The following is a 16,650-nucleotide window of genomic DNA, read 5'->3' on the forward strand; positions in this document are numbered from 1 at the left end:
AGGCACCGATTCACTATCTAAGTCCTCTAGAACCATTAGGGGGTTTGGATGTATGATCCTATGGGGGATGTAGGAGTGGGGGATGTTGAGAAATGTAATTATTGAGAAATTTAGGGCAGCTAGATTAGGTGATTTCTCTTACTTTGATAACTGCTTGGGATGTGATTTTACTTAACTTGATTAGCTTCTTCTTTCACTTGATTATAATTAGTGTTCTTATCATCAAACAACTACCAAACATTGAAGAACAATGAGACAAGAGGACACAAGATATAGGCGATCAACCGGGGCCAAAACCTATCCTTTTGAGAGGAAAACCCACAAGAACTCTTCTCTTCTTATAGAACTTCAAATGACGAATTTCAAGACCTATGAACCGTGACCAAGATCCCTCCAAGACCAAGTCAAAATTCTCCTTGAAGCACTATCTCAACCTGAGTCAAACTTGCGTTATAGAAGCCTCCACTTCTCCTTTGACCAAGAATTTCGACTTGCAATTTTGACTGCAACTTCTACATCCCCTACCTGCAACTTTCAGCCTCCTGTACCTTGCACGTGTGACAAATTTGGGGCAATTTAGATCTTTGCTTACCTTCACTTGAATAGGCTTCTTTTCTTTGATTACTCAGGTTGTACTTTCATACTTCTTTGACCCTTGATCCAACTCCTTAACCTGACTTTAATCTAGTATTTCTATAGTTGAGAATGTGCCCTAGTTATAGTCCACACATGTGAGAGATTAGCCCAAAACAGACCTTGAAATCCTTTCATTTATCTTTCTTCTTGTCTCTTCCTTCTTCGCTTGAGATGAGGCTTCTTCTTGTCTTGAGATCAAACTTCTGTGATGTGATTGGATGTCCTTTGAATGAGGCCGAGTACCCTTATTTATTGTCTTCTTGTTCTAGCTTGTAGGTCAACTTGTCACTTGTAGAGTCTGACTTGTAGTTTGCACTTTGACAAGGTCTTGGAGGGTCTTTGATTCTATTTTTGACTAAAATAATTTTTCTTTACAATATGTAACATGCCCAAAAGCGTCTTCCATACATGACAATGACCCAATTAACTTGTAGACTCAATGGCAAGCCCTAGAAGCACTCAATGGGTGCTTAACCTATAAATAAATTTCCCTTGAGCATGAAACCCATGCCTCAAGAATGACAATAATAAATTTATTTTTCTCTTTACATCAAATGCATAAAATCATGATTACATACGTCATTATGAAGACTGAACCTAATCACATATTTTAACACTCCCTCTTAACTAGGGAGGTATTCATAATCCATACAAGGTACTTGGACATTCTCAAATTGAAGAATTCTCATAAAAAGAGTCAGATTGGTAAGCCATCTCATAAGCTACTTCCTTAGCTTATGCCAGAGCATCTCATCATACCAACCAGCATTGTCACATAGCAAGGCCTTGACTATCTACTCTATCTCTCCAAAAGATCGGAGCACAATGCTGGCGAGACCAATCACTGATAGACACCATCATCATTGTCTCTCAAGGCACATACCCCACCCGGGTGTTCACAGGGTATGTCCTTTTAGGACAATTCCTATCTTGGAATAACACATCCTCAAGGAATTTCCTCTTCGACTACTTTTACCTATTGGATGCCCTACCACATCCTCAAAGAGTATCGGAAACAATCTCACATGCTTACTTAATCCTCCATTCTTTCTTCAAAATATGAAAACAAGAATGATGTGTCTACCTCTCCCTTTCAATTAGGGAAGATATACGCATTCCTATAAAGGAATATACCCAAGCTCCCTCTTAACTAGGGCCTTGCACAAGCTCCATTTCAATTAGGGAATTGTTTCCAAGTTTCCTCTTAACTAGGGACTTGTTTCCAACAACAACTCTCTGCTCTTTGGTGGAGATCATGGTACTATCAGCCGCTTGTAGGGCTCCTCCTTTCGATGTATGAACTTCATTTTCCTCATCATGGAGCCTTTATCTTCTAGATTTTTCTTCGTAGGGCATCGACCATTCATCACTTTCTTTCAACGAACCATAGGGTTGAACCAATAGTCATGTCATCCTTCTTTTTCATCAGAAAGTGATCTTCTAGTCCATATCTGACTTTCCTTCATACAACTACCTCTTCTAAGTCATGTTTTTTCTCAGGATCTTCCATTCATTTCCTTGAGAACTAGTTGTAGGTGACATCTACAACTCTCTTCTGGTAGCCCTGTATCAACCTAACCAGATGTTAAAAAATCAAAATGAATATCAAATCAAAATTACCTTTTATGATGGCCTTTCATCATGACATCTGTTTTCTTGCAACATTCACATTCATAAACACATCTCTAAGACATTCAATGTCAAGGGTCTCCTTCCTTACAAACTTTATTAGAGTCTTCATACTTTCTCCATGGAGATGTCCCAGCCAATTCTTCTAATCATCGGATATTGATCATGTTGAGAAATTTAAGGCATAGCAATTAGGTGATTTCTCTTCTTTAGATAACTGCTTGTGAATGCTTTTTACTTAGATTAGTATCTTCTTTTACTTAGATTATTATAGTGTTTATCTTCATCAAATAGCTACCAATGTGTAAACCATAAAGAGACAAGAGACACAGAATATAGGCGATTAGCCATGGCCAAAAGTTAAACCTCTCCCACTTGAGAGGAAAACCCAAACGAATTCTTCTTCTTATAGAGACTTCAATTGATGAATACCAAGACCAAGACCCTTGACCTATTTGCCACTCCAAGACCAAGACACAAGTTCTCTTTTACTGCTTCTCTTTCGTGCCCAAGTCAACACTTGGTACAACTACTTGCCTTCCTTTGTACCTCAGTTATACTTCAGATCTTGGCTTCCCTTTTCTTTTCTTCAGACCTGCAACTTCTCGGCTTCCTTCAGAGACGTTAGCACATGCAAATTATCAACTTTGGAACCTTGATTCCCTTTGCTTTAGGTGGAGGCAGCTTCCTTGGCAACTCGACGTCCTTCAAAGGAGACTATGATACCTCAACTTCTTCTAAAGTGGACAACACCCCTTTTCTTTGCAGATGGGGAGTAGATCAACCCAAAAAAAATTAGAAAATGACCTCGGTTATATTCTCCCTTCCTTCACTTGGTTATAAACCTCCTTGATGAACTTCACACCTCCTGTGGCAGAGTTCTTGACTGAAACATTATCTCTGAAATGAGGCCGAGCTGCCCTATTTATAGTGGTTGGAGCATCCATAATAAGCCGACTTGAACTGTGGGTGAGAAAGAAGTCATTTTGATAGAGGATTCTGACATAGATATAAGGATACTTGTCAAGTGAAGATGCTCCTTTGATGATGATACCTTCAACTTGATGCCTTATTCGATGATAGTTGATGATGATAGCTTCCTTGAAGAGGACAATACTTCCTCTTCTATAGATGTCTTTCTTCAAATATTCTTGAGATGTGATACTTGCTTTAATGAGAGGGAGATCACCTTGATGATGATGGCAATGCTTCTTCTTGCTTCCTTAGAATGTGGAGACTTCAAGATGCTTTAATGTGTACTCCTTCTTTCTTTGCGTTGAGGTAGGGTTCTTCTTGAATGTAGTCTTTGAGGTCTTCTTGTTATTGCTTCTAGATGGTGTGATCCTTGAGATGTAATGGATAGCCTTCCTTGCTGCTTCTTAGATTGCTCGGCCCTTATGAATCCCTTCTTGATGGTTTGATGTCCTCTTTGATTCCTTGACATTTCTTGATATTATTTTTGATGGTCCTTCTACAAGTTGCCTTTCCTTGTCTTGTCTGTTGAATAATCTAGGGCAATTAAGATTAGTGGGATTCTTCTCGCCAGTGTTGCGGGGGAGCGCCCCCCCCCCCCCCCCCCCCCCCTCGCTCCCGCTCCCGATCCGCGCTCCGGGCGGGAGCGACTCGGGAGCGGGTCGAGAGCGCGCTCCCGAAATCGCTCCCGAAAAGGGAGCGATTTCGGGAGCGCGCTCCCTAAAAAAAATTTTGCTCCCTGCCTTTTCGGGAGCGTTTTGCCTTTTTTGCATTTTTTTTTTTTGTAGTAATGTTCGAAATGCAATTTTTTTTTGAAAGAAACAAATAGTTTTTGAGTGGGGCAACTTAATGATCAAGTCTAGGCCCTAGTATTTATATGCTATTCATGGTAATGTTAAATTCTTAAAGTAAAAGTGACATTTTCTTTAATTTTCATTTTCATCCTTTTACTTAAATTTTTAACATTACCATGAAATGACTCAGGATGTTTGAGAGTGGTTTCGTCCTCATTGGATTTCATATGGAGAAAGTAGAATTTTAGATTTCATTCAAAATCCAGCAGACTTATCAGTTTTTCAAGATTTCAGGATTGGGGGATTGCAATGTTTCCATTGAATTTTGTCATGTATTAGGGTATGGAACTCATATTTAATCAAGAGTACCAATCCCTCTATGTACCTTGATGTTAGTGACATTGGTTGTCGAACTCCTCTATCATGACCCTTCTAAAAATGTACGCATCACTCAAACAAAATCTTGACTTGACATGCTATGCTTTTTCTATCTTATGTTAATGCTTAGAGGGTGATATTAATGACAAAGATCCCTATACAGATACAAAGGTAATGACAAAGATACCTCTGGATATTAATGCTTGGAGGGTGATATTAATGACAAAGATCCTGATTTTGCAACAAGACTAAAAAATTAGACATTTCTCGTGGTGGCAAGAGGCCCAAGCATAAGAAATAGATAATAGATTTACTTCTCTTTTCTAGTTTCTAGTAGCTTTTATAACTATTGACTCTTTCATATTTATTATGATATTTTTTTAAACAATATATGACAATTTAAGTTTGAAGTTGGCAATTATAACTCATTAGTAATGAATTATGAATATGATGCTTCATGAAAGTTGAAAGTTGTTTCATTTCATTTCATTTTATAACATTTCATTTCATGTTAGATATTATTTGTTGTAATGGTTACACTTAGCTTACAAGTACAACTTTGGTGATCAATGATGATAAATGTTATATATTGAATTTTGAAAGCTTGAAACTTTAAGATTGATGAATCATGAGACTCAATATGTTGTATGTTACTATGTTACTAACTTGCGGACGTGGTTGATGAAGATTATAACTTCTAGATGATTGTTGTTATATGGTTCAATCTATATGCTTTTTTATGTTTTTTATATCTAATTCATCATTCTACATGTTTTTGTTGACATATATGTATCAAAAATTAAAAAATATAAAAAATATATATATTTTTAAAAAATCGCTCCGGGATTCGCTCCCAAACCGGGAGCTTCTGAAAATGGTCGCTCCCGCTTCCGCTCCCGCTCCCCGCTTCCGCTCCCGCTCCCAAGTAACATTGCTTCTCGCCATGATAACTATTTGTGAGGTTCTTTTGACTTTTCTTATTAGTACAATCTTTCCTTATTATTAGAGTGTGTCTTTCTTAGTTCATCAAATAGCTATCAAAAACAAAAGAGACAAGAACACACGATGTTGGCTTTCTGCCAGGGCCAAAACCTCTCCCTCTTGGAGAGGAAAACCTGCTCAAAATTCTTCTTATAGAGATTCCAATTGACGAATACCAAGACCATGACCCTTGACCTAATTAAGCCACTCCAAGACCAAGACACCAATCCTCTTCTTTGTCACTGTTGAGTTTATCATCATCACTGCAGCTACACGAAGGTCATTACTAATGCACCACAGAGGTCATTCCAGCTTCATCATTGCTGCATCTTCACCGAGATTATTACTGCTCCTTTACTGAGATCTTTGCTGCTCCTTCACTGAGATCACAATTGCTTTCTCACTGAGATCTTCATCAAAACAATGAGATCTTTATACTTAGATATGTATATATATATATGACAACTGCACCGAGATCAAGATCAAGATCTTGAAACTACATCTTTATCACGATCATGATTGAGATCATGACTGCTGCTATTCTGAGATCATGACTGCATTCAGAATGCAAGCTGAGACAGATTATGTCACTGTTGGATCACCGAAATCCTTCCCATCATAACTATGCCGAGACTGTTATAGAGATACCACCTAGATCTTCTTCATCATTAGTATGTCGAGACTGTAGCTGTGCTTAGAGAGTATGTCGAGACTGTAATTATGCCGAGACAGTGTTAGTGACTGCATCTACATCGAGACTGTAATTGTGCCTACGAAGTTTCAGAGACCTCCGAAGTTGTGTCCTCCTGTAGTGCAGATTATAGACCCCTGTACCCATCCGAAAATTATTTGTGACAGACATCCGAAAATCTCAGACAAATCTGAGTTCTGTTCTGTCTGTGGTAACCCTAGCTGCATATATATAGTTGTCTGTCCTGTATATAAGCCGACTTGAGTTTATGAAGAGATGTGTCACCTTATTTAAGCCGACATGTCTGTTCTTTAATTCATTTGCAGGCCGATGTGAAGAGGATTGTGCTTGTCGTTTTGGAGGGCTGCTTTGACATTTCTATATACTCATATATATTTTTCTCATGCTCAAGAAGAGCTTCTTTTGACATATTAATAAATCCTAAGGCTCTCAATGGGAGCTACTAATAAATAAACCTCTTGCTCATGAAACCCATGCAACAAGGAATAATAAATTCATTTTCTTTTTTACAAAAATCATAATTACAATGTCATGAAGACTGAACCTAGTTACTCTTTCTTCAACACTCTCTCTTAACTAGGGAGGTATTCATAATGGTACTTGGTCATTCTCAATCTGAAGAATTTCTCATAAGAAGAATCGGATTGGTAACCCATCTGTATAGCATCATAGTAACCAACATTGTTTCCACAACAAGGCCTTGACTGACAACTCTATCTCTCATTAGATCAGAGCACAATGTTGGCGAGACCAATGACTATAGACACCTTCATCATTGTCTCTCAAGGTACATACCCACCCAGGTGTTCACTGAGTATGACCTTCTAGGAATATTCTTATCTTGGGTTCCCATCCCTCAAAGAATATCGGTCCTCTTGCCTACTCTTATCTTGGATGCCCTACACATCCTCAAAGAGCATCAGATTCCAGATGATTACCCAATCCTCCATTCTTTCTTCTCAAATGAAGACAAGAATGTTGTGTCTATCTCTCGCTCCCAATTAGGGTGGATACATCCATCATGTGTCTACATTTCTCTTCATGGCCTTCACTAAGACTTACCGCTGTTAGTCATGGTCTAGTGCATGACACATGAAATAGAAAAAACAATTGTCACTCCTTCTTAATTAGGGGTGATCCAATCCAAGCTCCCTCTTAATCAGGGACTTGTCAGAGATCCCTCTTAACAAGGGACTCTCCTTTTCATCAACAGCTTCTTCTTCGTGGGTCCTTCAGTTGCTTGATCAACTTCTTTCCTTGATGTCATAAAATTTAGTTGAGCTTCTTCCTTGTAGGGCATCAGTCATCGATCACTTTCCTTCTTGGTTCATCATGTCATTCCTTTCTTCATGGAAAGTGGCCTTCTTGATACATATGTGGAACCTTCGTCATATCGCTACTTTTTCCCGTCATGCTTCTTTCAGGAATTTCCATCCACCACATGAATGCCAATTGTACTTGTACTTACAACTCTTGTTCCAGTAGCCTTGCATGCACTCATCCAGATATTATTCAAGAAATCAAAACATAACATTAAATCAAATCGTACCATACTAGATGGCTCTTCATTATGACATCTTCCTGTAGGTATCAACATCATGCATTCATGTTGACACATCTCCCAAAGTTATACATTGTCAAGGTTCTCCATCTTTTTCAAACTTTCATCAAAGTCTTCATATCTTTTCCGGGAGATTTCCTAGTCAAGTCTTCTTGGTCTTTTGGATGTTGATTGCCTTTATCAGGGTTGCATATCTCATGATCTCTTCCTTCCTCACACATTCCATTCCCAGGAGCTTTTAATCAGAGTTTCTTCATTGTAGTCAACCACCTCATACTTCATATGAGGACATATTATGTTGATTTCATCTAGTGTGACTTATGCCTTCCTGCATCCTTTCAGAGGAGGAGATCCTTTTTCTCTTGATCATGCTTCTCAAGATAGAAGTAATGATCCATGTTACCTGCAACCATATGACATGACATTATAATATTAAATACAAGCATACATACCTCATTTTACCTTTAGGTCATCTAGGCTTCTTCTAGCAGCTTCCTTGATTGAAAAGATCTTCAATCCCTTGATCTGCTTCATGTCATCACACCATCATCCCATGAATTCCATAAGTTGGAGTTCCTGATGAAACACTTGCTTCCTCTCTAGATTAGTGAACCCTTTGATGAGGATTCCATTAGAGAACCTTGAGGATCTTGCATATCCCCATCTAACAAATGTTTCCTTTTTGACTTGTTGTATGATGAGCCTTGTCCTATATGACTTCATCCTTTCCTTTAATGTCCAATGAGGTTCCCAAGAGCTATATCCTTCATGTTTGACTGCCATAGATTTTGTCCTCCATGATTCCCATGGTGATGTCACGAGCTCTTGTTTCTAATGCTTCCATTATGCCACGATGCATCTTATTATCATGGTCATATCTATAACAAAAGCTTATGATAGGACCCTTTTGTGAGGGATACCATCTCAATCATAGTAGAGATCTGTTATTCCCTCTTTTTCTTGGCCCTTTTCAGCTTCCTCCATCTTTCAGGTGATATGAGCTTTCTTTTCATAATCTTTCCATAGCACTATTTTGTCTTTGTTTGAGGACCAAGCTTCCTTTTTCCTTTCAGCAAATGTTTGCATTCTTTGACCTTCAACTTGTCTTTTCCTATCTAGCATAGAGACCACAAGTTGAATGAGGTAACTTCCTTGTTTATGGACATTAGTTACCTTGCTTATCAATTAGTATATCAATGATGATCATCTTTCCCAGATCTCCCAATTGATATCTCATGAAGGTATTCCTTCATTCTTTGATACCTTCAACCAGGTTTAAGTGATATGGCCTTCTTAACTTCATTTCAGATAGTATATCTTCTAGCAGTTCATATATCTCTTTTATGTCTCCTTTCTTGCTACATAGGGATGAGAGGACCTTAAGAGTTCCCTCTCATGAATTCAAAGGAGACCTTGATATGTTTATTGACTTCTCTTGTCTATGAGGATTATGATAATCACAATCCTCCTTATTCCATGCAAGGACCTTTGATGACCCATCCAACCTATAAATCTCCTTGCAATGAAGTCATTTTACCAAATTGATTAATGAAAATACTTACTTGACATGTTGATATAGAATCCATTTTGGAGGAATCTATATTTGCAGATCTTCTGAAATGACCCTTTTCACCCAGTACTTGGCTTCATCTTTGGGATCTCAGCGGCACCCCCTGGCAGCGGCTGTTGCAACACTATCTATACCATTTCCTCGAATTATTTTGTTAATATTTCCACGGTTTTTTCGATTATCGCTGACAAAGACAAGTCCACAAGCCACCCAAAAGCAGAGGACACATGCCCCCTTTCATAATTCTTTCTCAACAAATGTGGGTGGTCTGAGCTGCTCAACATTCAGGAAGAGGAGGATATGACCGACAACTACCGTCTTAACAAAACCAACACTGTTTAAAGGAAGGAGGTGTTCTTTGCCAATTGACATGTCCAGTCAAGAGATAAATAGCTTGGTTCTGGCGTCGGTTTGGTGCATATTGATTCGTGGATTCGGTCATATAGCACTGGTCAAACCCCTGTCGAACGATACTTCAGCTGTATACCCCATGCCCATTCTTGTGCTTCTTACACCATTCCCCCACGGATGCGGCAGCTTGTTTCCCCCATGCATCATCACTTGCTGCCCACGTCTGTTATTAATCTCTGACAAAACCATACCTGTCGAGGGTGGAGAACAGGAGTGCGGGGCAGAGACGGGGCTAGTGGCTATTGTTTGGGAGTTAACAATTAAGGATGATGGCCCCTCAAACTCACACTCGCAGTCATAGCTTTCAGAATGGGTGGATATTGCCTGGACGCTCTCTCTTGGTCCACGCATTGACAGTATCGCAGTGAAAATTGTGTCGACCAGACTTCCGCAGTGGGACAAAAAGTCATTCACTTTTTCTGATTCTGTGGTCCATCAACCTGGTGCCAAAGGGCACGCTCTATGTACTTCGTCAAGCGGGTGCGGGTGTGAAGTGTGACCCCTGGTGGCGCAACGAGTTGTATGGGCTCGATACACAGTAATTTAATTAATTAACATATAACATAAACATTACAATATTATATATATATATATATATATATATATATATCTACTAGTTTATAATTATTATATATATAATAAATAAATAAATATATAATTATTTAAAAAAAACATTTTTTTACTATTATTTATTAAAAAAAAATTATTACTTGTAAAAAAAATATTATTTAAAAAAAAAGGAATTAAAAAATAAAAAGGAAAAGAAAAGAAAAAGCCAGTATATATATATATATATCTATATATCTATATATATATTAAAAAAAAACGAATTATACAAGCTGAGCTACCAGTGACATCAAGTTACATATTCTAGGATGATAAAACGCAAGGTGAAGAAATTTGTTTGGGGCTAAGACGAAGGAAATTGCCAACAATAAGCTTTGAGGACAAAGCTTCTGAAGGAAGGGGCAATGTTACGAACATAAATTAGATAAAATAAAATAAACATAAATAAATATAAATAAATGTAAATACTAAATAATCAAGTAATGATTATGTTAAGTAGTCATTAGTTAAGTGAAAAGGCATGTTTAAATGACATGCCCAATTGTGAAGGGACACCTGCTTAGTATATATCAGTGTTGATAATATCGCCGAAATATCGGCGATATTCGTAAATATCGCGATATTTTCGGCGAGCCGAAATATCGGCGATATTCGTAAATATCGCGATATTTTCGGCGAGCCGAAATATCGCCCCGAAAAAATCGCGATATTTGCCTGTTTTGAATATCGCGCGATATTTGCGAGATTTCGGCGATATTTTCATAAATATCGCGCGACGATGGTAAATATCGCCGGCGGGCTTTATAAATTGGGTTTTTGGTTTTTGACATTTTGTTTCACGTCAATGCGATTTCGTTTTCGTGAGAGCTGGCTGCTGGAGACGCTGCGAAGGAGGCCCGAGGGTTTGAACTTTGGCTGCGAAGGAGGGTTCCGGTTTACAGGTATGCTATTGCTATCTTAATGTTCAAACTTCAGTGGATTCGGTATGTTCAAACTTCATGTATTACAGCAAGAGGGATTTATCTGAATCCTCAACTCTTTTGCCAAAGAAATTTCGAGGTAGAACCGTAGAAGCACTTTCATTTACATTGTGCACCATTCATTACGTTTCGGAAAGAGAGAATCCAACTTCTTTAAGGGTAAAACATGTGAACGTAAATGATTTTCTTCCATATATATATAACTTGGTAATATATATTATAAATGCGGCTCTCTCATACCGAATGCTCCAGTATTGGTAATGCTCCAGTGTTGGTAACTTGGTAATATATTGCTATACCTTAAAAATGCTCCCAAGAATATCTTCAAACTAAACCAAGCATACCTTCAAAAGTCTGCTTGAAAGACAAGGTGTTCCATCAATTATCTACCTGTCCGAATGTCAAGCAGTGTCACAGGTATAGGCTGTAATTATGTGTTATTTCAGGGCCGAAACAGAGGTCTGGTCATGCTTCACAGAGGCTGAAAGTAAGGTCTCTAACAGCTTTCCACAGAGGCAGAAACTCAGGTCTATAACAGACCTTACAGAAGGCCGAGACTGAGGCCTTTAGAGGGGCTGAAACTCAGGTCTATCTTGGCTTCAGGGCTGAGCACAGAGGGCCAAAAACTCAGACATAGATCAAACCTTGAAAGAGTATAACCACCATATAAATGATTATCCATATGCCCAGCCTGTCAAATGAAGGTTCTGAGCAGAAAATCTGCATAGAGCTTATTGCTTGTGCTTAAGAATTGCCTTATCTTCCCTCAATCTGATACCAGGGATAGCTTCCAGGTGTTTGAATTTTGTCAATCCCCTTGCTTGTGACCTCAAACTAGTACTAAATTACTAATATCACCTCCAATCACCTTCCTTATAAGTTATAACCTCAATCTAAGTGCTAATATATGATGCTTCTAGGTGTTTATCTCCTTTGTCAATCAAAAGTTAAAAGTTTTAACTTAAAACTAGTACTAATATGATATATCAAATTCAAATTTCAGATGTCTATGTCCTTTGTCAATAGCCTGCTTTAAAAATTAAAATAGTTTCTTGAGTGTTTGCTGGGCACTGTATAGTTATACTCATTTAATGCCAATTTTTTGTTTTTTTTGTGCCCTAGGTTTGAATTAGTTCACTACAAATGTCAAATATGCCAAAAGCCTTGGACCCATTTTGGGAGTATGGGGAGACTGTTGGTGGGGCAAATCAGGCATATATATCATGCAACTTGTGTGGGACCAAGATGTCAGGAGGGATTACACGATTGAAATACCATCTGGCTAAACTCTCTGCATATGATGCAGATGTGATGCCTTGTATGGTTTCTAGTGCAGAGGTTATACAAAAAGCTCGTGAAGCAATTGCTGAACAAGACAGAAAGAAAGCTGCTAGGGAGAGGCCAATGGTCTCAGATAGATAGCTGCTAGTTTTATTTGTTTTGCAACTTTTGCTACATATAAGTTTATAACTCATGATGATGAAATACTTTTAAAGTTTTATATATGTGATGTTGTTTTGTTTGAGTCCTTGATTGGACAATTATCACTATCAGGGATCAGCAGGATATGTGATGTTATTTTGTTTGAGTCCTTGATTGGACAATTATCAGGGATCAGCAGGATTTGGTATCGCCTTTGAAGTTTGATGTATCATTTCTATTTGACATCATATATATCAATGCCTTCTTCATATTTATGTGCCAATGTGTTTAGTTCATGTTGTTATTGCTTTATATGTTTAGAAATCTGAAAAAAATGAATATATTATGCATTTTTTATGCTTGCCGATATTTGCCGATATTTTGCCGATATTTTCCGGACCCTCGCCGATATTTTCCCGATACCGATATTATCAACACTGGTATATATGCACGTCCTCATTGTAACATTCAACATCACTTATACATTTTTATATATAATAAATTATTATTACAAAATACCTCTTATGTATTTTTTACATTAAAACCAACAAGCTATAAGTTTTGTTGCTTCAGCCCTCTCAACTCCGCAAAGGTAGGGGCTTTGTACCCCGGGCCAACAACAACAACAACATCAAACATAGCTTGGTAGAATGGGTTGGTCTTGGCAATGTTGAAGGGAACATCACTCCATAGAAGACACTTGCTAACCAATTTGTTAGCTTACTCCGTTTCCTATTTTTATAGTGCCGATTTGCTCTGAGGTTGTGCAACAAATGTGGTTCTAGGAACAAAAAAAGATGAGAACGCTGAGGGGTTGGGCCCTGTGGATGTGGAATGTGATGTTGAAGAACCACTCTCACTTACCCCCACTCCTGAGGCTCCTACAATTTGACTTTTTACCACTTCCCTGTTGTCTTTGGCACCATCTTCATCATGCAGTGATTTAATGGCCGGTTTCTAGAGTTGCATCTGGGCAAAGTTCTATATTTTGCCCCGGAATTTGCCCCAGATGGAATTTTAATCTGTTGACACCCCCTGACATATGCTTGCCACACAATTTGCAAGTCAAATATTGTGTATTGACCCCCCCTCCCCCTCTCAGGCACATGATCAGGTTGACCATATTCCCACCAAGGGTCCAAGTTCCTCGACATTTTGTTTGAAACTTTGAACTTGAATTTGAACTTAGGGCACAAAAAAATTGAAAAAAATTAAAAACTACCCATCACATAATAAGCAAACATAATTGTAATTGTTAATTTAAAATTTTAAATGACTCTTCTCACTCACTCGGGTTAACAGTGAACACACTCAGATTCGTTAAACAAGGGTCTGAATTTTTGAAACATGTAAACAATATATGATAAACAATATAGCGTAAATGAATTCTAAAATGTTTTGATTCAAATTTCAAAGGAACAACAGACTAAAATTAAACTAATAAACAAATTTAAAAATCCATTTGTGTTACAAAGACTGAGAGAGAAATTAAAATACATACCTAGCAACAACAAATTGGCACACTGAGTCTCTCACGTTGAGTAGTGGACAAATCTCCAAATCCACGCCACAAAACTGGTAAATCTCCTCCGCTTGGGTAGTGTCAAACAATTCGTCTCTCTGTAGGCATTAATGACAAAAGTTAGAGTGAAAAATGAGTGAAAATTTCGCCCTTTTGCTCACTTATACGCGGCTCGGACACCTGACGTGATTTTTTGGATCGACTCTCGAGCTTGTCGCGACTTTTAATCGCACATTTTTCATTTTTCAAAAATAACCAAAAACTCAGCCAATAACATTGCTCAACTCAAAAACTTGCGTTTTTCCGATTTAATTGCGACTTTTTCCACAGAGTTGAAGAGCAGCTACTTAAAATGTATGTATGTGGACTAAAGGATTACTCTGTGTTGAGACAAAACTATGGAAACCTAACACTATCGAAGATGCTAGATACACGACAAGGCTTATAAAAAAAACTAGATTCAATAAGACATTGTTCACAAGTTTTGAGAAATCAAGCAAATATTCAAAAGAAAAATCAAGTAAAAAAATTTCAGATAAACCTAATAAGTATATACCAACTCAATTACGATAAGAAGGTAATCGTTACCCAAATCCAGAGAAGAAGGAAGACAAATGCTGGATATGTGGAGACAGATATGCACTAAGACATAAATGCAACACATAGGAACTCTACACTTGTGAAGAAGAATAGGAGGAAGACTCAACTAGCAGTGATTCAGATGAAGTGACTAATGAGAAATAAAAGCCCCATGACGGTGTGAATGTATATATTTCTATTTAAAGATGATTCACATAATTATTTAATTATCAACCAGGTTTTGTTAACATGCGAAGAATCTGTGTTGTATACACAAGTGCCAAAGTTCCTACCAAGTTATATGCCTATGCATGAGACCTACAGGGGATGGCAATCAAGATCAAGACAGGTTAAGTTACTTAAACTAGTTAGCCATATGTTTAGCCAAATACTGGAGTTCAAACCTTAAGAGTAGTACCCAATTATAAACGAGGTTTCCTATCAAGGTTTGATTCTGCAACACTTTCTGCAATTGTGCATTGGTCCGTTGATTTCACAGTAGTAACTATCAATTTTGTAGCAACTGTGCAATCACCTCCACAAACACATTGAAGCAAGGAACATGGCCCAGGAAAGTACAGATATAAAAAATATCACCAATCACACTTAAACACACCATTCAAATCTATTCCACTGATCTTTAATCCACTAAACAAGTAATCAAAACAAATTTTGCAAGAAAGAAACACACATATATATAAATAACTAGAAAAAAAAAGTGTGCACATGGCCTTACCTTGAGCTGGCCCAATTTGAAGTTCAACCTGCGCCTAATGCTCAAATTAAAGAAGACAAAATCAGTAGATCAATTGTGCATCCACGGGAAATTGCGTTATCATACTAAAGTATAACAGAGTCTCAACAACGACGTATATCATCATGAGTTTATGCATACATATTTATAGATATCAGAGGAATCTTTGTCCAACAACTAACTAAACTCAAAGGCCACATTATCCATTTAGTTCACCTCAACTTCTAAAATAAGACCAGAGACATTTGACATAAGTTACATATGGAATGCCAACTTGAGCCTCAGCAACACAACGACTGTTGTTCGTCGAGGCATCTTGACTGTTAAAACATTAATCTATAGAACATACAAATGCCTCTTTCGGACTGGAAAGAGATCTGAGAACCAATTGAACCATTTGATTGGATCACGAGCAACAACTGAAAAATATACCATCTTCGTATTAATTCATAACCGAGATGCCAATTTACGAGAAAGATGCTCATCGTTGTTCTTTCCTTATAGCATCTTGTCGGTTCGAATATGCCAAATGTTCTTGACTAATGGTGTCTAACTAAGAAACCAAATTCGTCCTTCACCCCCTCTGTCCCGAATCCCACAAATCAGACACGATTCTCTAGGACACGTGTCTAGCGTGTCCTAGAACATGGGATTCTCGTGTCCAACGTGTCCTGGAGTACACCCATTTATCATTATTGAAGATTGCAGATACACGGTTTGCCTCTTCATTCATCATGTTGAAGAGGTCGAGGGAGGTCAAGACCGCTCTTGGGGCCATGGTTATTTCAGAGTTTTGGTCTTTTTGGAGAAAGATAGATCAATCAACCTCAAAAAGGGTCAAGGACACAATGTTAGATGATGCTTGGTGGGAGAGGGTAGCTCTCACTATTAATATCATGGACCCTATCATTGATTTGCTACGATTTGCAAATACAGACCAACCCATCCTAGGAGAGGTTTGTGAGGGATGGGATTCCATGATTGAGTCCGCGAGGACCATTATTTTGCAAAGTGAGTGCCCTGAGTATGAGACATCATTAGAGGTCTTCTTCACCACCATATAGGATATTCTTGTCAGCAGATGGGACAAGAATTGCACACCTTTGCATTGTTTGGCTCATTGATTGAACCTAAAATACAACATCCATGAGTGGCTGAATGGTGGACCTTCCCGCAGATTCC

General features: G+C 38.1%; 1 protein-coding gene across 3 annotated transcripts in view; it reads left to right on the top strand.

Annotated features, from left to right (window-relative positions):
• LOC149187250 (uncharacterized) overlaps positions 1-16,650 on the top strand; it is a 308,667-nt gene that overhangs the window by 178,966 nt on the left and 113,051 nt on the right. Inside the window, exon 5 of one of the 3 annotated variants that reach the window (XM_089411331.1) lies at positions 12,314-12,882. The exons of the other annotated variants lie outside the window; for them this stretch is intronic. Coding sequence (XP_089267457.1) covers positions 12,314-12,319 — 6 coding nt within the window. The 3' untranslated portion in view covers positions 12,320-12,882. Of the gene's footprint in view, positions 1-12,313; positions 12,883-16,650 lie in introns of those variants that run through there. 3 annotated transcript variants of the gene reach the window in all.

The sequence above is a fragment of the Pinus tabuliformis genome, chromosome 3_1, assembly GCF_031772625.1.
Source record: "Pinus tabuliformis cultivar Carrire ecotype Pingquan chromosome 3_1, CPIR1, whole genome shotgun sequence".
In the NCBI taxonomy this organism is placed as follows: domain Eukaryota; kingdom Viridiplantae; phylum Streptophyta; class Pinopsida; order Pinales; family Pinaceae; genus Pinus; species Pinus tabuliformis.